Source organism: Ips typographus, linkage group LG8 (assembly GCF_016097725.1).
Source record: "Ips typographus isolate SLU linkage group LG8, UJ_Ityp_2.0, whole genome shotgun sequence".
In the NCBI taxonomy this organism is placed as follows: Eukaryota; Metazoa; Arthropoda; class Insecta; order Coleoptera; family Curculionidae; genus Ips; species Ips typographus.
Genome location: NC_138429.1, coordinates 6392569 through 6419903, shown reverse-complemented (window position 1 = coordinate 6419903; position 27335 = coordinate 6392569). Strand labels below are relative to the sequence as shown.

The following is a 27335-nucleotide window of genomic DNA, read 5'->3' as shown; positions in this document are numbered from 1 at the left end:
TTACTGCATCCTAGAGAAAAATTAGTCTTCTTTGCGAATAATAACCATCATTATATGCTGGTTGAAGAATATACGTACTATTACTTTCTGTTTTGCTTCGGTTGTGGCAGAGTCAAACCAGTTATTGTATTATCCCTTGTCATTCTATTAAAACAAAAAATGATTCAAAAAGAGTTTACTAATAACTGAAATCTGCCATGTGTAATCTAATGCAACCAAAATAACAAGTTATCAAAGTTATTACAATTTGCTCCGGTATTTTAATTCCCAATGAGCAACTAACAGTAAATTGTTGGAAAGATGTTAAAAATCACTTGTTACCTACTAAACTCAAAGTTTTACAGATTTTTTTTAGTTAACATACAGAGTGAACTTTGACGATGCCTTTGTTTGGTTATGTTAGGTTAGTCATGTAAAAAATAAGCGTTTTACAGCGAAATTATCATTTTGATATCCGGTTTATTAGTTTATGGTCCATACCATTTAAATTTACCCTTGTTGTCACAATGTTTATAATATTTTGCCAGTAAACTAGGACTATTTAAATCTCAATACTGTTATCAACATAAAACGTTAACAATCAATAAAATATCAATGCAACTTTAAAATGACCTCTAATAAGATTTGAAACTATTAAAAATATTACATTTACAGGAGTGATCAGAATATTTGTTGATAAATTTAAACTCGTATAAATAATCCTTTTTATCTCACAAGTAATGTTTTCAATTTAAAACTGTTAAATTTATGACTTATTATCATTGAAGTATCGTTTATTTGTGCTTGTTTGTTATAACTTATTTTCCTTAAAAAAAATATTATTCTAGTACAGTAATTAGTCCAAGCACAGCATAGCTATTATCATACCTTATTTTTTGCTAATTCTACTATAAGGTAGTTAACTGAAATAATTTCTATTGTTCTATAAATTATCATAAAACTAATACACCATTCGAGATCAAGATACCCACATGTTGGTCTAAAATGTACCCAATTAAGATTGAAATTTGATCTAAGTCTATTTTGCATCTGATGCAGTAAATTGAACAATATTAACTTGATTCAAATGCAACATCTGTGTGGAAGCATCTCCGACTTCACTACTACTACTACTACCAGAGAAACACAATTCGGCCAAGTGAGACTTTCCCATGTATAGTAAATATGTGACACAGTGGATTACAGCAATAACGACCACTACACCACAACAATAACCTATCGTTATACCAGGTTGATCCCATTTGAGAATTGGATAGATGTACGTGCTGGCATTCCTGTAATCAAATCAAAGTAAGAAATAAATTGAATTTCAGTATTTACTTACTTAGCAGTTCCTCCACAAGCATAGTATATCGCCGTCATCGTAAGGTACACCAAAATAAAACAAATCGGATAAACGAAATGCAACAAACGAACTGGATGACCCACAACACAAAAATCGATAAACATCAAGATAGAGTTCATTCCGTGCACCATAAAATTCATGATGGACCAGTATTCAGCTGAAAACGGAATCAATTTTACCACTACATCAATATATCCTTTTCAGCTCTTTACCTTTGTGTATTAAGGTCCAGTACACGAAAGATATAGTAAATGCCACAGTAGTTGCTATCACGTTTGCGATCCAGTAAGCTTTATAAGCTTTTAATATGGATGAGACAAGTTGGGGCGCTTCAAAAGCACTCGTGCCAAGTACAACACAAAATAACATTAAACTGGAGAGAAACGATTGGATTGTGCATACAGTTAAACCCCAGTTAGTTAAGTATACAGCCCATTTGTTTTTTCCTTCGTCCGTTTCCATAGTGTAGCTGAGTATCAGGATAGTGAAAAATGCTACGAATATAATGATGCGGAGAATCAGGTAAATTATGTTTGGGGAGTCTTTGTTCCATTGCCACTGAAAAATTTAAACCATGTGATGATGTGAATATTTAGGTCTGGTACTTTCACCTCCCAAAAAATTTGTTCTTGGGATAATTTCTATAGAAATGACAGAATTCACCAATAGAAGAGGCCGATTTCACGGTTTCTATAGAAACTATCTTTGGAATAAAATTAGTCTAAAGTGAAAGTAACGGGCCTTAGAGCCTTAGAGTAAAGGATATGAAGTATTAACGCTACTATTTTGAACTTTATACTACAGTTTTTGATATAATTGGGTAAACGTTAAACAATATGGAAAGGTAATTCATGATAATTTAAAATTGACTTGTTGCAAATAAAACATAATTGTAAAAGAGAGGTGGAAAATTTTCAGAAATATATTTGTGGAGAAAGTGCTAAGAGAATTTAAGAAATTTTAGGAGAATTCAAAAGAATGATGAAGAAAAGACTAATAATTGCACATCAAAAGCCACAATGGAATTTGTACTATTTTGAAATTGTAAAATTCCAAGTAAATATTTTCTTGGAAGAACCACACTGTAAGTAGTCTTCACAGCCAAATTTGACAGTTTTGACGTTAAGAAACCTTCCTTTCGTATAAAATTAGCATTAGTTGCTAATTTGAAGAATTACATTGGAAGGTGTGTCTAAAGCTCCATGGAGACAAATTTGACAGTTAGAACGCTAAGAAACACATTAATATTTTGCTTGCGTCACGTGATAGCTGGCATAACTGTCAAAAGTCATTCACCAGAAAAGTGAAAAATAGATACATTTCTTGGAGAAATTGCACTGCTAAGTTGTGTTTACAGCTCTATAGAGCCAAATTTGACAGTTATAACGATAAGTAACACTTTTATACTCTTTTTACATCATGTGACAGCTGTCATAACTGTCAAAAAGTGTCCACCAGTGACGTGAAAGTAAAGAGAAATAGTGGTTATATTTCTCTTTACTTTCACGTATTATATTGTTATATTAGAAATAGTTGCAAATTTGAGGAATTACAGTTGATGTTGTATTTAAAGCTCCTTACAGTCAAATATGACAGTTCTGACGTTTATACGTTTCATAATTACACTTTTCTACTTTTGTTACATGACGTGACGGCTGTGATAATTGTCAAAATCGATTTACCAGTGACCTCTAAAACTATAAAGATATAAATAGTTGCTAAATTGAGGAATTACACTGGATGTTGTGTTTAAAGCTCCATGAAGACAAATTTGACAGTTGGGACCTTAAGAAACACTTTAATACTCTGCTTCAGTCACGTGACAGCTGTAATAACTGTCAAAACTCACTCACCGGTGATGTGAAAGTATAAAATGTCAAATAGATGTGTTTTTTTGATGAATTGCACTGGTAAGTGGTGTTTACAGCTATATGAAGCCAAATTTGTCAATTCAGACGTTAATACGAATACAATGATATCCAAGTTTGTTTATCCAAGTGGTAGAACTATTTTGTGATTTTTCACAGCTGTCAAGTGATGTAAAAAACGTATCAAAGTGTCTGTTAATGTCACAACAGTAAAATTGACAGTTGACAGCTGTCAGGATGTAAGAAACATATCGACATGTCTCTTAGCCTCACAAATTTCAAATTTGGGGCTTTATTGAGGTGTAATTACAAGGTACAACTGACTAGCATTTGATAGTTTCATCTCACTGCTGAATAAGTTTTAATATAGCAAGTGTCACCTGATTATAAGCGCCACGCTGTGAAGTGTCACTACTGTCAAATTTAACGTCTTACACTGTTATTTAACGTCACAACTGCCAAATCATCCGCACTGATTAATCAAATAGACGCGACTATTTGACATTTTACAGTTCTCTTGTCTTGTCATTCAACGTCACAGCTAGTTCAGTTCGTGGCTCACATTTTTCTTTTTAAGCTTCGACGTTGCCAAAATGACTGAATTATAAGTTTTGGCTTTGGCAACGTTGATTTGAATCCAAGTTTTAAGCTTTTTCAAGAGGAAAAGGTGTAAAACTGACAGTTTCTCGGTTTGTGATGGTTTGACGTGAGTTTAAAGTATCAAGATCCTTCCTCCAAAATTCCATTGCCTGAATTGTTGCAAAGTCATATTTTTATTATACAAAATAATATGCAAATTAAATTTGAAGACAATGTTTCAGATTTCATGTCTTGATTGTGGGGAAAATCAAGCATTTATTCACAACTAACAAATATGGAGGCAACTCTAGTAAAAAGCTAGTTTACGTAAAACAACAGCAATATTTAAATTTATAGTTACATACCGATTTTCTTTGTAAATAATATATCTAATCTCAAGTGAAATTGTTTGTTTACGATAAATAATTTTTCTCATATTTACTTAATTTAATCACATGAAATGTTATTTGTTGATTTTACTTAGTGTGAATTAGGTCTGTTAATAGTTATATTGAAATTTTCTTACCTGTGAGGTTACAAATGTGTTAGGGTCTTCATAAATTGGCGAAAGGTTTGATGAATTGAAATTTTCCGCCCAAAACCCCATGACTTTACTTAAAAACGTTTTCTTCCCAAATAATTTAACTGGGAGAGTTAAATGAGAACAAATTCAATCTACTGCACTACAATCAGATTCACACTGAACAGTTCGAACAAGTGGTTTTGCTGATCTCTTGTCACCGCTTGCCTAAACACTGATAAGTTATTTCAAAATCAATAGGATAATATATGGTAAATTCGATATACCACTTAAAAAGTTTGCGATTTACCTGATATGATTTCCGTTCTTCAAAGAATTACCTCATACATCATAGAATGTTATCTTTCCTATTAGTTTAAATATTTTCAATAAAGTGTTACCAATAAATTTGATTAACTTGATCATTCATGTCATTAACAAAAAGGCAAACATCATTACTAGAAAGAGCAACAAGCTAATAACTGTTCAACTTAGTGGGCAAACTTAGTTAATATTGACTATTAGTCTATTTGTCGTGTAAATCTTGTCCATCGATCAGTTATCAAAAGAACAAACCTAAAAGACTTTTGCATTTATCGTGTGAGTAAGTAGTACAAATATGTCAACAAAGGTTAAATAAGTACCAAAAAATCTTAAGTGTCTGAATTACTCATTAATGATGTTTGAAGTGTAGATTTTCAGAAAAATTTATGTGTATTATATGATTACAAAGCGGTATTTCTAGACCAAAACGTAAGCTTACATTGTTTTAAAGGAATTCTGAGAAAACTGTAGGAAAGTTGAATTAACTACTTCTCCACTCCAATCAAGAGAGATTTTGCGAAGAACTCTTATCCAAGTTCAGATTCTGATACGCCTTAATAAACTGTAACATCCTGTATTTCCGTAACAGTTTAATGATTCTGTTTGTCTTAAAAATCAGCCTTTTATAATTTGTCAGACTACTTTTGAATCACCGTATAATATTTTTAACTAATGCAAAGGATTAAATATGATAATAATTCCTTTAAGTAATTCTTGGATTCCAGACTATTTTAAGGATTGAGAACAATCCAGTTTTCCAATCTTTTCCTTATTACGTTTTTCGTTCGTAATTTTTTGCTTAATGGGCTGTGTGGAAAAATGTACTTTTTTATTCCTTAATTTGTACCCTTTCTATTTAACCTCTTTGCTGGGTTAACTGCCTACGGAGCGTGGTCGAGAGTAATTAGCAAAAACGTGAGCAAAGCTCTGGCTCCTGTTTTTACGGCTGTGGCTCCTAAAAGGTCCTTATAATAATACAACAGGACCCCACTAGATTCCTTACAATTTAAAATTTAGCAAAAAATATATTGGAGGGTTTTTGTGTAAAGTTTCAGTAAAAAGTGTTTCTAACTTAATCCCAGAAAAAAGTGGAAATGTATGGGAAGCAACCAGCGGAAAACAGACACCAAAGACTGATCAAATTCCATCCGGGTGATGTGTTAAAAGTTCAACCAATCAGGTTAAAAGCAAAGTTATCCCGGAAAATTTATGTTTAGCTCATTTCGAAGAATATCAAAGTCAAGGGTAAAGGCTTCCCGTTGTTATCTTGATAAAAATCGAGAGTGACAGACCGACTGGCGTCGTTCACGAGCTAAATCAAGAACGTCCTCCCAACCAACAAATCGTCTCATTATCTGCGGTAGGCATTATAGAGAAATTGGGAGTAAATCGTGAGGGAAGTCTATTTTGGTACGAATCATTTCACTTTCGACCTTTTTTTTGTCTTTTTGTTGTCATAGTCGTGAAAAGTTCACGAAGTTGTTTCGGAAACAGCTTCTAGCTATTTCATGTACCGTGAGTTTATTTGCACGTCTATTGATAGTTTGGACTCTATTTTGTAGAAAAAGCATAGTATGCTTTAAACAGGTTATTTCACAATTTTTTAAATGGAGAATGTCCTTTCTTGTGTTAATCTCTAGAATATTTACACATTTTAAATATTCTCATAAACTGACCCAATCAGTTCCAAAATGATAATTCCATAAATCACGAACCTTTTATGAATGACTGAGGAAAATATTCTTGTTTTACAAGAAGACATAAAATTCCCACCAAAGTGTGCATAGTGAAAAATATATTTCAGGAAGTGATCCTAGGAATTAGATGAAAACCCTGAAGATGGATTTTCTTCATTATTTTTAAAACATTTTACACTAATCTGCCGAAATACACCAAAGACAAGTTCATTTACCTTCAACCCCTTATCTGTACTCAATCAAGTTACTTTAATGGTTATTTTTCTTTGCAGGGTGTTTGTCAATGAAGGTTGGCAACAATTTTAATGATTAGGTTTAATAAAATGTTAATTTCAGCTAAATCATGTTTTTCAATGATAGTGGCAGTTTAAACTTTTTCTTAATACTATTTGAAACCATTTTGAATCAATGCTTTTAATAAGGATTTTATTGATAGAAATTGTGTTGCGTGTTGTACTGACCTGTTATCAGATCTTACCAAATATTGGCTTGCTTGCTGAATTACGGCGAAAATAGCGTGCAAGTATAGGATTAATTTATAAGGAAACATTTTTCAGTTGGTAGCATAAGTTATTGGGTAATTTTGCAATTATTGTATAATAAGGAAAATTGGAAATCAATGTGCTTTTAAACAGTATTACAAAGTTATTTCTATCCTACCTAACCTAGATTTGTAGTCGAAATGACTACTCCTTATTACAAAATTACTTGTTTCTTTAAATTGACTATTTTCTTGGCTAAAAATAGTGTGTTGACCTAAATCAGAAAACTAAAGCTACGCAAAAATCAGAAAAAACGTATATACTCGTAAACACAAAGAAGTTGCAGTTTGCTCTTTTCAATCACCCTCTTACATTACCTACAGGTTTCCAAAAAGTATACACAATATTCGTGGTTATAATTTACAGTTATTTTGACAGTTATCACGTGACCCTCTGGGGTTTAGAACCACGTGACAACTGTCACTAACGTCCAAACTGCCAAACTGAACTTAAAAGTTGCAAAAATCAGGGTTAAAAAAGATTTCTTGAAGTATTTAATATTAAAAGTGTCTCTGAGATTTATGACAGTTGTCACGTGACTGTCTAAGTACATTATTGTCCAAAACCACGTACAAATGTCACTAATGTCAAATATTGCCTAGAGTTTGCAGAAATTTTCGTTTAACTCACTTTTCTTACAGTTTTCGAAACGGTACGTGTTTCTAAGGTTTATGACAGTCATTTTGACCATTCGCACGTGATCGTTTAGCTAAATAGTGTTTCAAACCACGTGACAATTGTAACTTATGTGAAAACTTTCAAACTGTACTCAAAAGTAGCAAAAATCAGTGTTAACAAAATGTCTTGCAATATTCGATATAAAAAGTGTTTCTAAGATTTATTACAGTTATTTTGACAGTTGTCACGTGACTGTCTAGCTACATGATCTTCTAAAACCATGTGATATCTGTCACTAATGTCAAAACTGTCAAAACTTGCCTAGAGTTAGCAGGAATTACGAACAAAGTTTTCAAGAAGTTGCAGTCTAACTCTTTTCAATCACCCGCTTACATTACCTACAGGTTTCCAAAAAGTATACACAATATTCGTGGTTATAATTTACAGTTATTTTGACAATTATCACGTGACCCTCTGGGGTTTAGAACCACGTGACAACTGTCACTAACGTTCAAACTGTACTCAAAAGTTGCAAAAATCAGGGTCAAAAAAGATTTCTTGCAGTATTCGATATAAAACGGGTTTCTGAGTTTCATGACAGTTGTCACGTGACTGTCTAGCTACATTATCTCCTCAAACCATGTGATATCTGTCACTAATGTCAAAACTGTCAAAACTTGCCTAGAGTTAGCAGGAATTACGAACACAGTTTTCTTACAGTTTTCGACACGATATTTTAACAATTGTCACGTGATCGTCTAGGTAAGTAGTGTTTTAGAACCACGTGACAATTCTCACTAACGTCAAAACTGTCAAACTGTTCTCAAAATTTGCAAAATCAGGGTTAAACAAATGTTTTTTGCAGTATTTGATATAAAACGTGTTTCTGAGTCGTATGACAGTTGTCACGTGACTGTCTAGCTACATTATCTTCTGAAACCATGTGACATCTGTCACTAATGTCAGAACTGTCAAAACTTGCACATTTACTGTTACATTCTATCAACACTTCCCTCAGCAATCTATTCTCAACGTTTAGGAGTGATACTAAAATGGAAATGAATACAAATCGTTGAAGTTTGGTAACAACTCATTCAAGTCTCCCTTTCTGTATTTATTGACCTACGCCACACCTTTTGCGACAAGCCAAGCATCGAGAAGAAAAGTCCTGACCCAGTTTCCTCCCCAGTCATATACGAGTATTGTTTGCTTTCCGCTTTCAGCAATGTCTCTGCACTACTTACGGAACAAAAGCAATAAGAAATTGAATAATTTTTCAACTTGGCAGCCTCACTCTATTTGAATAGCTGTGGAGCACTGTTTCGTTGGTTGCAGAATGCAGTTATAGAAAACTTTTTTGCTTTAAGAAACGATATTCTCAAAATCTGATAATACGTGAAAAAAAATATCAAATGAAATAAATCATGGCAACACTTGTGAAAATACATCAACGCACATACTATGAATAATGCGGATTTTACAGGAATATTTCATGTTTTGACTGAAACCTGACACGGCGTGGATAAATGAGATTTAGCAGCCATAGTCACGTGGTTCAACGAACAAAATATGAACGAGCAGAATGGAGTGAGATATGCGAAGTTTCAGGAAATATTGATGCATTTTTAATGATATTCGTGTCTTCGAAGCGTGGAAATTATATTGTGGCAGCGTTTTATTTGTTGTAACTCTTGTAGCTATAAACTTATAATCGTTATAAAACTTTTAATTCGAAAATGGAGTTCAGCATCTTTCTGAAATTCGGTTACATAACAAGCTTTTTAGCGTATTAGTGACAGGCTTTACAAATGTTGCGTGACTTTAACGTTTAGGCTGTTAAGTTAAAGTGACTCTTTATTAAATTAGATTGGGAGAAATTGAGTAAAACGTGTAGGTATAAAGGATTGATTTGATTAATAAAAGGAATCAGAATGTTGAGAATTGCATAACAGTTTTGGAAAAGTAACTTTCCTGAGAGAAAACAATAGAACAATCCCACAAATAAAAAAAACAGGTTTTTCATTTAGAATAGAAATATGAATGTAATTTTTCAAATTTCACGTTTTTATGAAACTTTACTTTTCCTGATTAAGGTCTCCTTACTGTTTTTGTCATCTAATTTGGCAATTATTTAGCAATTTCACAAAGATTGAACTATATTTTAAAGGTCAAGTGACAGTTTTTAATAAATTAGGGCAACAACTGGCCTTTACAGTGTTGCAAGCTCAAAATTGAACTATTAACGTCACGTGACCTAACTTTTAAAATTTCAGCTTTCACAACTTTCACACATTAAATTTAATTTGTCAATTTTTCAACGCATAAAACTACATTTTTATATATGTCTCGTGACTGATTTTGTCAAGTGTCAACTAGCTTTTACAGTGTTGTAAGCTCATAATTGCATTATCAACGTCACGTGATGTGCATATTGCAATTTCATCTTTCACAACAAGTCTAAATTTGTTTTAGCAAATTTTCACAAGTCACGTGACTGTTTTGACAAGTCAACTGGCCGTTACAGTGTTGCAAGTTGAAAAATTGGATTATCAAAGTCACGTGACGTGTCCCTTACAATTCCAGCTTTTGCGACTGTCTAAATTTTATTTAACAAATTTTCAACGATTAATGCCCGTTTGCACAGAAACATCATTAGGTAATACTTTACTAGGGTTTCCCTAATTTTTAGGTTACCCTAACATAAAATTTGTTCTGCCATCGAAAACATTCCCGTCGATATGCTTGAAAGAGTGGAGGGAAACTTCGAAAAAGCGGACGGATCAGTGTATCACTAGTGAGAGCTAGTGATACACTGATGATGATGAATACTTTTTCTTTTATTGACCTTTTAAATCAGCAAGTTTTCCTGCCGGACCTTGTATGTACTACAACTTACAGATCATCTGGGTATTCTAATAGTTCTTCAATTATCTAATATTCTAATATTTGAAGAAGGATTAGTGAGTCCAAAACGAAAAAAATCGTCAAATTGTCTCGTTAGTCAAAATAGTTCCTTTTATGCACTTTATTTGGAAAACCGTTTTCAAAGAAATATTTTTAAATAAACGTCCAACGCATCCATTATATTTCAAAAATAGTAAAATACTAATTTAAAATAGGTTTTATGTTGTAAACAAGTATCTGATTTTGACAAGTGTCAACTGATGGGTTTGATGATCGATAATACATGAACAATACAGGAACTCAGTAACCACTTTGTTTAACAACAGAACAGAAGAAAACACATAGAACTAAAATACAACTGACTTTTAATTTGACGACTCACTTGACAACTAGCCACCGTTTTACCTCCTTGATACCTTTAGTCATTCATCAACATCAACTAACCTTTAAATTATATTGCAACTTGCCAGAATTGCATGATCAACGTCATGCATATCCTCAATGTCAGACATAACTATAAAGATGAATTAAATTCGAGCTGTATCATGGGGAAAATAGAAGGTCACTTACAATAAGATTTCGGCGATGATAAGCTTTATCATTCTCGAATGGATACTTAATCTTCTATATGTAGTTGTTTACTGCTATCCTATAGGAACCTTATTGGAGGAATCCCAGGTGCTTAATCTTACAGTTCCCGGAGTTGAGTCGATGTGGACTTTTCTCCACTAACTCGCTTACTGTCCAAAACGTGTTTTAGGTTTTAGGTTCCGATTGACAAATCGTTAAAACCGACCGGATTTCGCGATTTTTGTCTTTACCTTTCAATCAGAATCCTACCGACTGCGCCGGTTAAATTTACAAACAAAAAATAATGGTTTTTAAAAACACAAATTTATTTCGGAAGAGTTACAAAGTGAGCTTAATAATATGGAACTGAACTCGGACACTACGTTTCTAGTAATTTTATATAAAAATAGTTGCTGACTACACATTACAGGACTTAAGTATAAAAATATACTTAAGTTTTAAGTATATTCCTAATAAAATTAATACTTGTATTTTACAACTTCAGTTATTACAACTGCGTGTGTGTTTGGAATATAGGCAAAAAACTTTAAACAATAATAATAAAATGCTGGCAAAGTAAAGAAACTAACTAAACAAACCAGATAAAAAATATTAATGTGTTGTTTAACAAATAACAATATAATTCCAAATAACGTAGAGTTTGTCCAAACTTCTTCAGAAGACAGAAAATCACTCACATCACCAGAAAAAGTTATATTCGTAAAGTTTGATAATTAAAGCCTGAAAATAATATTGCTAATAAAAACTTTTCTGGTACTCGAAGCTCAAATAATTGAGGGTATAGGCATAGCATTGAGTTCGATATTGTCGTATTATTAATTTGATTCCACTGAAAGTTTCTAAGTTCAACGAAGCTTTAAATTAATTAATTGGGAATTTAAAAAGTTCAGGAGGTAATGATCAAATTTCCAAACAAGAAAATTTCAACCCTCTGTTAAAGCAACGATCTAAGGAACATTAATTAAAAGGCAAAACGTGAACCACCCTTATTGAACCTCCACAATTCTAATGGTGGATTCTGCTGGTAAATAATAAATACAATGGAAAAAGTTTTGTTGTATTTCATACTATTCTGAGCTTATTAACTCAATTAAAGAACTTCGATACCTTATTATAGCACCTACGTAAAATACAGTCTTCGATGGGGTATCGTTAATATTTTCGAACAACTTCTTTCCTTTCATATCCGATATCGATCAAGACTAGAATAGTATCATCCAAGTAATGTCACCCTTAAGTGAGTTTTAACGGTTCAGTAAAGAAATAAAGTTCGTGCCCCCGAGAATACGACTTTGACGAAACAATTTATAATAACGAAGTATCTTGTCGCTGATAATTTAATGCCCCCTTTGAAATAAATCGATCTTCGTGTTCGGCTTATTAAAAAAGTAGTGCTAGAATAAGCTGTAAATTGAATTAAGATCTTTTTAATTAATTTTTTTTCCTTTCGAGGCTTTGTTAAGAAATAGTGTGCCATTTGGGTAATTGCTACTTTGAATTTCTGAAACGCAATTTCTGTGAAATGTTTTTTCAATTAATTTTAGGAAGACGTGTTTTTTGAACCACATAATAATTTTTAACTTAACAGCATTTTTTGAAACTGTTGGATTTAATGGTTTTATGTAAATCTCAAAGCACCTAATGCACACTATATTGGCCAGTTTCCACTAGATATAGAAGATCTTATTGAAACTTGATTTACAAACATGCAGACTATGGTAAAATCTCCTTAATACAAGGAATTAATTCTTCTCTTTGGAATTAATTAAGGTCTGAATTAGTGCTGATATGGTTAAATAATGTCTTTATGGTACTAGAAGTGTAATTCAATCTAAAACAAATTGAAGAAGAAGCTTTGATTAAATGCAAGCAAGCTTTGGATTAGTACAGTTTAAATCAATTTTTTTAATCAAAAACAACAAAAAGTTTTATTACACTCTCGAAGAGATTTTGTTGTTTGAATTCAGTATTCTTTGCTAGACAAGTCAAATTCAAGTCCAAACTGGCACTAATTAGTTGTTTTTAATAAGCTACAGCTTTTAAACTTGGATTAGCACGCATTTTTGTGGGTAAAACAGTTATTAAAATAGCTATAAGTAAGATTGATGTAAACGATTGGATTAAATATAGTTTAAGCAAATACCTTCTTACATGACTAGTAGCATATCAAAACAGATTCGAGCTAAACTTTAATTTAAGTTTTTTGATGTAATTGGTGCAGTTTAATTAGAAAAAGGCAACAAGAATAGGTTATCCTGGACATATACAGGGTGTTCCGTAAAGAATGCGCCAAAAAGCATGGTTAGATTCTAGAAGTCAAAATGTTTCTTAATTTTTAAAATTTATTTAAAATTATTGTAAATATCATCCTAGATACATGAAATTTTGGTAAAAATTAAATATAACTTACTTATACTTATTACTTACTTTACTAATTTCTTTTTTTACAAATTGTGAAATATCGAGTATCCCCGAATTGGCTCGTTCTATCGATTTCAAATAAGTATACCTTTTCTTCGTAAAAATAATCGATCTATCAAATGCGTTATTCTAAATTCTGCTAGGAGGTCCCATAAAAGAGTTTTAGCTGAAAATAACATCCGAATAACGCGTAATTAGTGCCCTCTAGCAGCTGACGTAAAAACGACATCAAATTTGAATTTCCCGTCACCCAAAACCCTCAGCAATGATATTTACAATAATTATTAAATACATTTAGAAATAAAGAAAAACTTTGACACCCTGTATATCAAAGAGGAGCAACATTTTATTAAAGCATGTTTGGTGGAATCCTAATATTTGCCAACATTGCTCTTTGGCGCATTCTTTACGGAACATCCTGTAGATTGCTATTTTTGCAGTGGTTTTGAGAAAAAACTCTCATTTTCAATCAAAAATACCAATTTCAAAGAACCCCTTTACAGTTTAAGCTAAACATTTACCACTTGTGCTAAAATGATCTCTCATGTTTATTTACTAAAGCCATAATAGCGCAGTTTAAGCTAAATTACCTTAATAAGCAACTTTAATTAATTAGAAATAAACGCTATAAAATCTATTTGACGGTGTTTGAGCAATATTGTTTAATCCCCATTTGCACCGTTGTATTTTAAACCGAGTTTAAGTTGTTGGTTTTTTAATGTGACAGAATAAGCATTAACCCCAAGTTAATCTGAGTTTCTGATATAGATTGCAATTTTAAGGTTAATTAAAGTAAAATTAAAGATTTTAGATTATAAATTACTACAAGTGCAGGTGTAATGATAAGCTGGTAATTTAAAATAGTTTGTTGGTAATTTGCTTTTTATTACTGGATAAGGATTTTTGACTGTTGAAAAAAATAAGATTTTATCCCATTTCGAAGCAATATACAGTTTAAAATTCCTAGATAACGAGAAATTACCTATTTTATTTTAATCGTCACCGTAATCCTTCATCTGCCTTGATCAGTCTTAAACTTTGAAACTCAATTTCGTGTCTTTTCATTGGCAAACTTTCGTTTTTCTAGGCAACCATTAGTCTTGCAAGTTCGTGCTAGATATCGTAAAATTAATTACGACTAAAATGAACAAACTTCAACTCTAGCAGTCCATTAATTAGCTTTTCATACGGCGCCAGTTTCATACGTTTTGTATTTGCCGAAATCCATTCATTTTGGTAAATCACAAAAGTATTGCGCATTGGTACGGCAAAAACCGCAACAAGTTCAAATCCTGAAATTCTACGAAACTTAAATGAGGTCAAACTCTGAGTGTCTAGTATTTGAGCAAAAAAATCGTAATTAATATTGAAATTTTCTCTCTTTGGAGAATCGGAGTGAAATAATCCAGGTGGGATTAAAAACTAAGTAATTACAGTTGAAAAACTTTCCATTCCGAATTGTTCTGAGTAATAACTTCAGTTTAAAATTGCATGTACTCCTTAAGTTTTGGAAGCTTCCTTATTTCGTTTAAGTTTTTATCTTTGGCGCAGGAAAAGTTTAATGAAGTCGCTTTCGAGCTTATTTGGAACAGATCCAGATTATTTGCTGTCTTGTTCCTATTTTCTAGACTCAAAATCGGGACACATTTTATTTGCTATTTTAATTTGAAAGCAAATTTATATGTACAAAACGTGGAATATGTTGATGACGATGGTAAACATTGTTGTTATTCAAATAGCGCGGACTAGAAATGGAATCAGTTTTACATGTTTTTACATATTGCTGTACTAGCATTTTTATATTATTTATTTTATAAATGTATTATTTTGTATGTTGAAAATTACCACAACTTGTTTAGTACTAAAATAAAGTTAGTAGGGTATATGGTCTCCACGATGATCATGTGTATATTTTTTAGATTTTAAAGAGTAGTTAAGTAAAATTTATTTTGGGAAAAAGATACCAAAAAAAAAACCAAAAACGTATCTAACCAACCAAACTGATTGATTGATGTCAAAATCCAACTTTTTTAGCGTCAGAATAGAAGACAAAGAGAATATCTTGAAATTATTGAGCTGGATAGTTGCCTATACGTTATGAGAGAGAGAAACCTGACTGATTGATGTCATTAGAAGTTTTTGTGCGGCAGAAAGGAAGAAGACTAGAAGAATATGCTGAAATTACTAAGCTGGCCAATTCTTCAGAAATTCTTAAAGAAAACTGACTGATTGATGTCAAAGGCTAACTTACTTCAACGTCAGAAAAGAAGACCGAAAGAATATGCTTGAAATGAAGATGATGTTTGAAAGAATATGATGAAATTCAGCAATTTTGAGGGAAGACTAACTGATTGATGTCAAAGACCAACTTTTGCAACGACAGGAAAGAAGCGCGAACGAATGTGTTGGAATTATTGAGTTGGCTTATTGTCCAGCCAAACCTGTCTGATTGATGTGAATGTCAATTCACATTTCTTAGCGCCAGAAAAAAAGAGGAAAAAATCTACTGAAATTATTGAGGTGGCTAATTGCCTTAAAATTTTAAGACACAACTGACTGATTGGTGTTTAAGGCCAACTTTTTTAGTGTTAAGAAAGAAAAGTGGAAGAATGTTTTTTGGATTAAATCAGAGATGTAAATAAAAGTGGTAATTTTTGAGTCGTAAAATTTTTATTTTTGGAAATTTACCGGAAAATTACTTCATGCTTAAATGAAAGCTTTTCTTGCTAGGGAAAACAACGGTCAAACTTGTCATTGTTATTATCAAACTTATCATGCATTCTAATGAGATAATTTATAACCCCTAACCGCCGTTTAGAGTGTGACTTTTTCCACCTTTACTGTCACAGTCTGACCCACACTTAAATTAAGTTCGGTGTCCAAAACGACGGTGCAAACGGGGGTAAATGGTTAAAAGTACATTAAACTTTATTTGAATTAATAATGGATTGTTGTACAATTATTATAATTAAAAAACAAATTATTTTTGAATTTTCGGATTTTCCAATTTTTTCCGGAAAATTACCGGAAACTTTCTGAAAAATGTTGTTTACCTAACCTCAACACTTTTCAAAATAATATGAATTTTGAAAAAATATTATTTATAAATTTATCCCTTCTGGACAAGACATTCCCGGTATAAAAGCTTTAATCTTTCGGTAGCGTGACATTTCTACTATATATGGTATACAGGGTGATCAAAAGACAATTTCAAGGGCTACAAATTGGTATATTGAACCACCCTGTAACTGTCAAAATAACAGAGTTATGGGCTGTCACAGTAAAAACTGTCAAAATCAAATAACTCACTTATTCGACGTTTTAGGTAAAACGCTATACAGGGTGGTCAAAAGAGAATTTCAAGGGCTACAAACTGGTATGTTGCCCCACTTTATAATTCTCAAAATAACCGAGTTATTGACAATACAATGGAGTAGTTTACAGGGTGATTCAATGAATTTTTAACGTCCTTGTAATTTGTTTAATTGCCATTTTATAAAAAAAATACCAAGTAAGAATCTTGTAGATATTTGCATATACTTTATTCCTAGATAATCCATCAGTATACAGGGTGTCCCAAATTTGAGCAACAAACCAAACTTATAATTTTTTATTCGATTTTTGGAATCTACGTCAAATTCTAGGCCTACTTGATGTAAAATGTTTGTATCGATATTCAATTGTTTTTGCTCTAGCAGCCTTACTTTGACTACCCTCCTCGAAAGCAGAAATTCCCAATTTGAAAGCAAAATTTTGGTGCACTTTTCCAGAAAATCATCCATAACTCGCTTATTTGAAACATCCTGTATAAACACACCGTATAACAGTAAAGATAGTTAATGAACGGGGCTATCACGTGACGTTGAGCGGGCACGACTATGTTGTCCCGTTTAGCCGCTAGAGGGCGTCAAAGTTGAGTCTCGTTTGTTGTTTGTTGCTCTTTTTACCACAAATGAACCTCGATGGGATACAACTTTTACCTTCTATACACTTTTTTGGTACCACGCACCGTTTAACTTTAAAATATAAAATTATCAAGAAATATCAAGTAAATTTTTTTTTCAAAATTAACCTTCAAGTTAATAGTACAAAAATGTAAAAACATTATTATTTTTTAATTTTTAGATTTGCTAATTTTTCTGAAAAATTTCCATAAATTTCATTTTCCGGAAATTTTACATTCCTGGATTAAATGTCTCTTACCTGATCTACTCTCTGAGACAATTTTAAAAATAATTTAGTAATAATGTAACTTTGTATTAAGAATTAAAGTTGTTTTTGATTTCTTGGAACAAAATTTTAGTTTCTGTATTTTCTTAGTGAAACGAGTTGTTTTGAAACAGTGAACGCAATAAAAACTGTCACAATATAATTAGTGGTCGCCTTCGACTAAACTTGATAACAAAATTTGCCGAAGAGTTGAAATGTAAACAATTTTATAACGCAAATAAAACCGGGCTACACTTTTACAACTCTTAAAGGATTTTATTGTCTCGGTTTGCAAACGGATTTAATATTCAAGTCAGAAACCTTCGCGTAATTTGTATTCCCTAATTTGGCATTCATTTTGAAGGGGATGAAAGCCTCGCTGACTTAAATTATAACAACTTTATGCAATTGCAGAAACTTTTACGCGAAAAAAGAAATTATTTCGAGTATTTGCGCACGTCAAGAGTTTGATACAAACCTTAAGGGGGTGCACCCGCAATTTAAGGGGTTTTGGACTTAAAGTAGGGTAAAGAGTCATTCAGTTTCGTGTCAGTTGATGGAGGAGGAAACGTTAATATAACGTCGAACATGGCAAGAGGGACGATCTTTTATGATTCTATTTTAGCGACGGCATATTTGACGTCGATCTAGAAGAAGCGATTTAATAAAAATAGATTGCCTGGAATTAGTTTAGGGGGGAAGCAATCATCCGCTGCATTTAAATTTCCCCTTGTATTATATGAAAAGGTTTTGATGTATTTAATTTTCCTGGTGCTCATACTTTTTCTGCAAAAATTGTGGCTTTGTACAAACTATTAACTTGTCGTGGTATTACATTGTGTTCTCAAGCGTTTACAAAATAATGATTTACGTTCTTATTAAAAATTGTTCTTTCGATCATAAAGAAAGAAGTAAAGGTGAAGTAATCTGAAAAGTTGACAAGAATACAAGAAAAACAGGGAAAAGCTTAATGCAGCATCTACCTCTAAAAAAGTCACGAAAATAACCAAAACGCTGTATGTGACAAAGTACTGAAATTCTATTATTATTCCCTCTTTCTGGCACTATTTTATCATTCCTTGACCATCTATAAATCCTGTTTTTTATTGTTCCACAATGTTCTGTACAGATTGATTTATCAAATCTCTTTCTTGAGGAATTTCCTGAAGATCCATACATTAGACTAGTTTAGAAACTGAAGACGCAGGTCACAAACCCGAAAAAGTGCTTAAGACGGTTATTGATCAGAAATACAAAAAAGATGACTTGGATTGTTTTGAACCAAAAGAAATTCTTATTGAGGAACGTTTGCAAAAGACGAAGAGTTCTAATAACTTTTCAGCATAAACTAATATAAAGCTAAATATGCCCCAGAAGGATGATGCAAAATATGTGGTTGAAGATGCTAAGTTTGAATCAGGGAAATTAGTTGAAGATATAGCACAAACCAGTCAAAAAGTGAAATATTCTTCAAAAATACTTGAATGAATGGCAGTAGCTTATCTACTCTAGTAGAAAACAAAGTATACCTGGAGATACTTGCTGTGGAGGAGACGAATATAGAAGAGAAGAGAAACCAGTGCTAAAAAAAATGCATTTTTGTTCTGACTACAGTAGGTGCAATCTAAGCTAACCTAACCTAAATATGAGAGAATGAAAGAAGGTAAGTACCTACTGCTTTTACTGTACATACAAATTACATAATGTAGTATACAGGGTGGTCCAGTTTTAAGTGTCAATAATTCACCATATGATAGCCAATCAAAAAATAAGTTGACTTGCATTGTGTCATTTTTCTGAAAAACGTGTCCTAAGGAAGATACAGTCCTCCAAATTTCAATTTAAAAAATCGTTTTATAGTTTAAAACTGAACATTCAAGACTTGTGAAAGTCCAAATTTGTACTGAATAGTCTAAAAACTTGCTTTTTACTACTAGGAATGATCTTATGATTCGCTTTCTCAGACTGCCATCCTGGTTGAGTGTCTGAAACTGGCATTCAAGAACTAAAAAAAAGTCCGGAAATCAAGACAAAGATTGTATTGTGCATGAAACTCATTTTTTACTACTAAAAATAGTATAAAAGTTGACTTTTAATGCTAGAATGGACCTTACTAGGACTAAAGAGAGTCCAAAAGTATATTTTCAAGACTTTAATTGGTGTACAACTCAATTTTCTTCAACTTTCAATAAGTCAAGAAGTAAATTAAATTTTCGGACTATTTTATTTCTAAAAATTAGTTCTCAAGACTATTATTGTAGCATTTGGTACCAAAATTTATTACTTTTATTACTGAAGAAACTTGACTTTTGGAAATAGTCTTAAACTCGATTTTTCAGTCTTAAAAAGCATTAAAAACAGCCTGAATTTCTTAGAGATGCTACAATTTATTGCACCTATGAGTGTAGAAGTCAATTTAATAGAGAAGAAGCTTGAAATAACATTTTCAAGATTATGGTCAGTGGACAAACTGGCGTTTAGGCCTGATAAGTCAAAAACTTTGTAAAGATAGTCTTGAAACTCGATTTGAGGCACTGAAAACAGCCTTAAAACATTAAAAACAGTCTAGTTTATTAAGAAATATCCGAATTTTTAGCACTGAGGTGTCTAGAAGTCGATTTAATAGTGACAAAGCTTGGAATGCCATTTTAAGTCTATGAAGAATGTAAAAATTGTTTTTTAAGTTTGCTATGTCAGTAACTTGGTGAAGATAATCTTGAAACTCGATTTTCCAAGCTGAAAGCAGTTTTGAAGCACTAAAAATAGTCCAGAATTCGAAGAAAATGAAAAGAAAAGTAAAAAGCACGAAAAGTTTGTTTTTAAGACAATTTTCATGAATCTTATGTTAATGTCCTGCATCTAAGACTATTTTCAAGACTAAAATATTGAAATTGGTCTTCAAATTATGAAAACTTACTTCAAATGCAAATTTTAAGCTTCTGATGTCACTTTTCATTAGTTCAGTTACATTTTGGGGTTCAAGTCAATTTTTAAGGTTTAAATGTATGAATTTGTAGTAACAAATTCTTGAAAAAGTAGTTTTTATGTCTACAAGTCAATTTTTAGTATTAAAGTCTCTCGATTTGCATGAAAACAGGTTACTAACACAATTTTTAAGCTTCTGAAATGTTTATCTTTTTTAATTCAATTTTCAAAACTAAAGTCTTTTACTGGAAACTGGCGACAATAATATTTTTTAAACTTCTTAAGTGAATTTTCCGTTTCCAAGACAATTTTTAAGTTGAGTTGGGTTAGTTTTGGGTCTTTGACCGTAATAACGTGTAATAAAGTGCTTGTTCCAAATTTGATCAATATTGCTCCAACGCAACGGTTTGACAGTTATGACAAAAAAAACGATTTTTTAAACAGAAATTTGAAGGGCTGTTTTTTTCCTTAGGAAGCACTTTTCAGGAAAATGACATAATGAATGTCAACTTATTTTTTAATTGGCTATGGATTGGTGAATTATTGACATTTAAAACTGGACCACTCTATATAGGTCTGTTCGCAGAAGCAATTTCAATTCTGGCTAATGGCCAATAGCTGGACATATCTGATTATTCCACTCAACCATGGTACGTTTTCGTGCTTGTAAAATTTTAGAAAATCTTGCATCCAGACTTGTTGATGATTTTCGACAATTTTACATGCACTTAACATATTATTATATGTATATTGATAATTTCACGTCATGGAATGATAATAACACCACTGTATGATTGGTTTATTTAATGTGGTTAGTGGCCAATATACTTCAACCTGAGAGTTGAGACAAAGAGAGAAACAAAGAGACAAGTGAGCTTTTCAATTAACCAGAAAATTTTCATTCTAGCACGTTTTCCATAATTTCACGAGTCCTTTAGGACGAGAGAAATTTGTAAGGAAACCGAAAATTATCCGTAATTTTAGAGCTCTCGTGGTATTGCTGTCGATTATTAGTTGGAAATTCTATCTGCAAACATACCTCATGTCCATCCAGTCTTGTACATGTGTAAACTTCTTCAAAAATTTCAAATTTGTGTCAGTCTGTTAGAACGAATGTGAACACTGAACTGCCATTCGACAGTTGATCACGTGACCACTTCATCAACAAGCTTAATTAATGTTTTGTGGCCAACTGTTCAAATAGACTGGACATCCTGTATATTTGAGCATTCTGGGATTGTACGTTGAATTCTGGGTGGCTAACCCTGTATACAGTATATTTTAGTCCTCAAAATGTTTTTTTTACTTAAAACAAGACTTTCAAGGAAATAATGATTTTGTTCATTTATGGGCAAATATTTATATGAACAAAATCATCGTCCGGCAAACTAATTTCCGGACATCCTTCGTAAATCGGCAGGCTAAGGGTACAATTTAATCTCCATTTTTTGCAAGTCAGATCAAAAAAATTCTCTTCTGAATAACAATTTGGGCAATAGCAGCCATCGTTCTCGGATTAACAGCGAGTTAACAGATGGCCGAAAAACGAAACAAGGAAGGAAGAGCTTTTTCGATTAGTTCCTAATGCAAAAATAATATTGGTCTCATGGGAGCCTAAAGCCAATAAAGTGCTTTTATGTGCTGGCACGTATTGATTTGTTGTCAAGTGGAGTGTAATGTATCGTTAAATTGAGAAAGGTGATTTCCGGTTCGTGGTTCACGCCAGCTTTAAAGTAGGTCGAAAATGTACGTGCCAATACATAGTTTTGTTTGTACAAAACAATTCGTTGGTTCAAACTACCAATACAAAAAGGAACATTCAACTCAACTTTAGTAGGCATTTTGCTTTTAGGAAAAAAAATTTTTAATTAAATTTTTAACAACAAAATATTTGCTGAAAAGAATTTTTGCTGGTGTAATTTCATCATAAAATTCCATCCTCCCGTTTTTTTCCGATTCCTTTTTATCTCGCCAGCTAAAACAAAGACCTTAAAGAAATTGGAAAAACGCTAAAGGATAAACTGCAGATTTGGGCAGCTCAGGGTCGAAATATTTCTGTTTAGGGGAGAAAAAGTCTGCTCTTGAGAAGGTCGTTGCATGTGTTTACATAATTTTCAAGAATGGCAGATAAACCGCTTGAATACATGAATCTAGATGGGGTTTTGGTTTAGTTTTTTAAAAGAAAACCACTTAAAATTAAAATTTCTGTTCTTTAGCGATTCAAATGCACTTTTTATGTTCAAACCTGCAACTTTGTTTAGTAATTTTATTCGCTTGGAAAGTAAAGGCGGTCTTTCCACGATTTCCACCAGAATCTATAGCTCCCATAAATTTGTCTCCCTGTGGAGATACAAAGCTCTCAGACATTTCCACAAAGAAATGTGCCTGTGTTAACAAGAGTAATGCTTTTTCAATAAGTAATCACAATTACTCCCCAGGCTCCTCCTCGTTAAATATATTGCCTGAAGCACTTAGCCTAAATCACCGTAATTTTAGAAATTCCGGTGTAATTGGAAACTTACTGCTTTATTTATTGAGTCACTGTACTAATTTGGATAAAAGTATCAACAAATATTGGTGTTTCAACTTTGTTTGGGTAAATATAAAATACACTTTAAGGTTAAGTAACTCAAAGAAGGGATCATCCGCAAAATTCACAAAACTTAGGCCATTACTCTAAAACGCTATATCCTTCAGCATTCGGTGAGAGGGTCGTTGTTTATTTTTGGCCCTTGTACTTCCATTTATCCAAGCGAGAAAAAGAAATTGACAAAGTCTTCAATCTGAGACTGAAGTTTTCGGTTATCACTTTTGTAGAACTAAGTTAGTAATTGACCAGAGTTATCGTTTTATTACATGAAAATCCAGAAAGTATAATGCAAATTAATACAAGGGCAGATTGTTTTGATCTAAAGATTGTAGAGTTAGATTATTTCATTCCTTCTAGAATGAAAGTCAGTTAACTTATTTTTGAGTTTCATGAAATACAGTATTTTAGTTCTGTAAGTTTTCTCCGAAGTAGTAAAATGGTACATATTGGTAATAATGTTGAATTAATAGTCAATTAGGAAGAAAATGGTTAATTAACTTAATTACCAATAACAACCTTTATGGTTTACTTCAGTTTACTTGGTATATAATACAAATTTAATAAAAAATTATTAAAATTGATATACTAATTAATTAATATCTTATACTGTCAATGAGGCGAAACTGGGACAAATAAATGTTACTACCTTTACACCCTGTATAATAAATCCACTTTTTTACATGAATAACGTTTAATACTCCTTATAGTCCTAAACAGTTTCCAAATTACAACGTAACTGAAAATAAACAAAACTTTTTACATTATATGTATGTTTATATTGATTAAAAATAACCTACAGACTTGGAAAAAGTTTTTTTTTCCTTTTTGATTAAAAATGTATGAACAAACAAAGTGCTGTGTTATTTTGGTCCTCCTGTTTATTATTGTAAGGTATAACCACTTTTTCTTCCAACATTAGTAAACAAGATAATTATGCTGCTTTGATTTAGTATTTTAGCTTTTATTAAACATTTTTGATTGATTTATAATCGGGCAAGTTCTTACACTTAGTAAATCTTACTTACGATTACGTAACTAGACTTTCTTAGGAAAATTCATTGCCGAGATTCCTAGTAAATCCTTGCTAGACAATGAACCATTTTATCAGACCGACGGCCTTGCCGGTCTATTACTTTCCCTTAATGCCGCCGGAATGTTTGGTGTTAAATTGTTGGCAATTTTGCCCTCCAATTCGAAGCCACAGTGTTTCAGTTCTGTTAACGGAACACGATATATTATCCTTGTGAACTTTCGACAGTAAAAAGCTTATGTCAGGCTTCAGATAAGTCAAGCAATTTTAAGTAAACTTATGGTAGAATGAACAGGAATAGTCTTGCCGATTTTGTCGGTTACGTCAATAACCATTATTCATAAAAAGTGTCAACAAAATTTCCTCTTTCCATCCATAAAGCTTTATGAAGCATTCCTTCGTCTAGTCGGTTCCTTTTCCCTTCCGTCAATTTCCTTTATATCTGTCAAACATAAAACTGAATTCGTACGAAAGTTGAAGAAGGTCAAAATAACCATCAATGTAAGATTTAAAAGGCATAGAAAGGTCAAAAGGAGTGTGTTTTAGACTGACGGTCGATTTGAGATAACGCCCTTTCTGATCAAAGAAATACCAAACTAAATTGATTGCTTATAAATTAAATATTGTCTGCTAATAATTTATTCAAAAATTTGCATTTATGTTGCCAACCCTTAAACGACATAATTTCTCCCAAAAAGGTTTTAAAAAAAGTGCCAGATTTTACTAAAACTAAACAGATTTTTTAGGTTTTTTTTGAATTTTTGGATTAATTTTACTTTTTTATACTTGTGCTTTATACTTTACTTACTCAACATGCATGGATTTGCTGATCTCAAAACGAACAGAATTTTGTCTCTGGATTTTAAAATCATTTTTAGAATAAGTCACATGTGGCAAAATTTAACTCATAAGGCTATAAAATGTACTTAAAATGATTTAGTATTGTTTCTTATTACTTTTATAGCTTCATAGTGTAGTATTTGACAGTTTTCAGCATTTTGACATATAGAACTAGCTCCAAAGAATCCAGTAACACTCACATCTGACAAAAAAATTTAATGTGAATTTTTAAAAAACTATTAATGTGAATTTTAACCGATTGTACTAGTTTTAAGAAAGTTTTGTCATTTTATAGCTTCAGGGAGAAGATTTTGACAATTTTCAAGTTTATGACAGATTGAAATATGATCAAAATAATATTTTTTTAAAATTTCTACTCATGGACCTATAAACAAGCATTTAATATGATTTACAAATGTTTTACAGTGCTTTTAGTCAGGGTTTGTAGATTTATAAACCACTCCATAAGTGGTATTTGATAGTTACCACCATTGTGACAGATTTAACGATAACCAAAATGGACGCGTTACCTGTCAGAATTTAACATCTGAAGCTATAAAGTGCTTATAACGCAGTTTAACACTAATTCAACGTTTTATTGTTTTAGTTTAATAGCTCTATGGATTTTAATCCCACTGCTTTGTAACAGATTAAATTCGGTATTTGTTTGTCAGAAATGTCAAAATTGCCTTCATAACCCTATAAAAAAAGCATTAAATATGATTTGTACTGGTTGTACTACCTTTAAGCAATGTTTTATAGTTTGAGAGCTTCATGGAGTTGTATTTGACAGGTACCACTATTGTTACGGATTGAAATATATACACAATAGATAAATATCTATTGTCTCTCTATGTGTCTTACGTCACAACTGCCAAAAAACAACGCATAATACGACTTATTGTATTGCTTTTAGTTTATCACAGATTGAAATATGATTAAAATAAAAATTTACACGTCACAACCGACAAAAAGCAACTCATGAAACTATACAATTATAATTACAAATATTAATATGATTGATGCTATTTGAACTGCTTTTAACAAGTTTTGTAGTTTTACAGTTTAATGGAGTGATATTTCACTGTTTATTTTTATTATTTCAAGCTTATGACAGATTAAAATATAATTAGAATAAACAGATAATCCAATATTTTTTAACCCATACAGGTTTAGAGGAAATATTTTTGTTGTTTTAATGAATAAGTTGATTGAAGCGTTGTATAAGTATTTACCCAGGTTCCAAAAAAAGTTTTTTCCAAATACCCAAATTGAATACAAACTAGAGCCACAAATATGTAATTTGTGTGTTACTCATCTAATTGACTGTTGAACTCTCTTCAGTAACCGCTTTCTTTGATTTACTTGCTTAAATACTTAATTTTATTTAAATATTTTATTAATATTTCTTTTTTTTTTTAAACGTTGTATATACCCAGGTTTCAACAAAATATAATAGTCGTTCCCAAATATCCAAATATAGTTCAAATTCCCCAGATGTGGCGATATTTCCCGAGAAATAGCTACACTGTTCCTCCATATCAAAATAATTGATCTACCACTAATAGGAACACGTCATTTCTGGATAAGGGTAGTGTCATCACTATCCTAAATATATCATCAGTGTCCCAGTTTCTGTCGCCGCAAATCGAATTGAAAACTTACTACAGAATATCGGATTCGAACTTTAGCCAGGACGATCAAACGCTTCGAAACTGAAAAGTTAAAAGTTTAAACTTCAGAAAAGTGGAAGAGGCATTATATTCGGCAATATTCTTCGAACGATACTACACGGGCTAGTTTCGGAGCTGGAAATAAAATTTTCGAAAGCCCCGATCGTGAAAGCGGCTTCACTTTAATAAACCAAGAATGATATTTTTGATAAGCTCCTTTGAAGTAAATTTCTAAACTAAGTATCAAAAAGTAATATCTTAGTTTATGTAATCCTTGGGATGCTTTTCAGAAACTGAAAAATGGATTCGTGTTGCTGGGAACGTAGTCTTAATTGCCAGCTATATTCTACGGTCATTTATCACCGTACCGGTTAGTACGAAAAGGTAAAACTTATGAGTAAAGTTTGTTTTAGATAAGAAAAGGATAGGAATCTCATAAATTACGCCAGAACCTGATGTTTTAGCAGCGAGGTAAACGACTGACTATCCTTTTAATTATCTTTTCTTGAAAATATAATTAATCAAAATCTAGGAAATAACTGCACTACTGCTAAGTGATATTTAGATTTTAATTGAAAGTTTTAGTTTACGTTTAAATGTACTGGCAACTACAATACTCGGATAAACCGACAATGTTCATTTAATCGTACCAACAAGAA

General features: G+C 32.0%; 2 protein-coding genes across 3 annotated transcripts in view; one reads left to right on the top strand and one right to left on the bottom strand.

Annotated features, from left to right (window-relative positions):
* Positions 1-27335, top strand: part of LOC145732582 (neurotrimin-like) — a 209754-nt gene that overhangs the window by 15518 nt on the left and 166901 nt on the right. The window lies entirely within an intron of this gene.
* On the bottom strand, positions 427-4560 carry LOC145732471 (protein rolling stone-like). The gene is made up of 4 exons (XM_081984758.1): positions 4319-4560; positions 1558-1903; positions 1325-1502; positions 427-1274 (listed from the first exon to the last, which is right to left on the bottom strand). Exons 1-4 carry the CDS (start codon positions 4397-4399, stop codon positions 1019-1021), a joined length of 861 nt encoding a protein of 286 aa, XP_081840884.1. The 5' UTR covers positions 4400-4560; the 3' UTR covers positions 427-1018.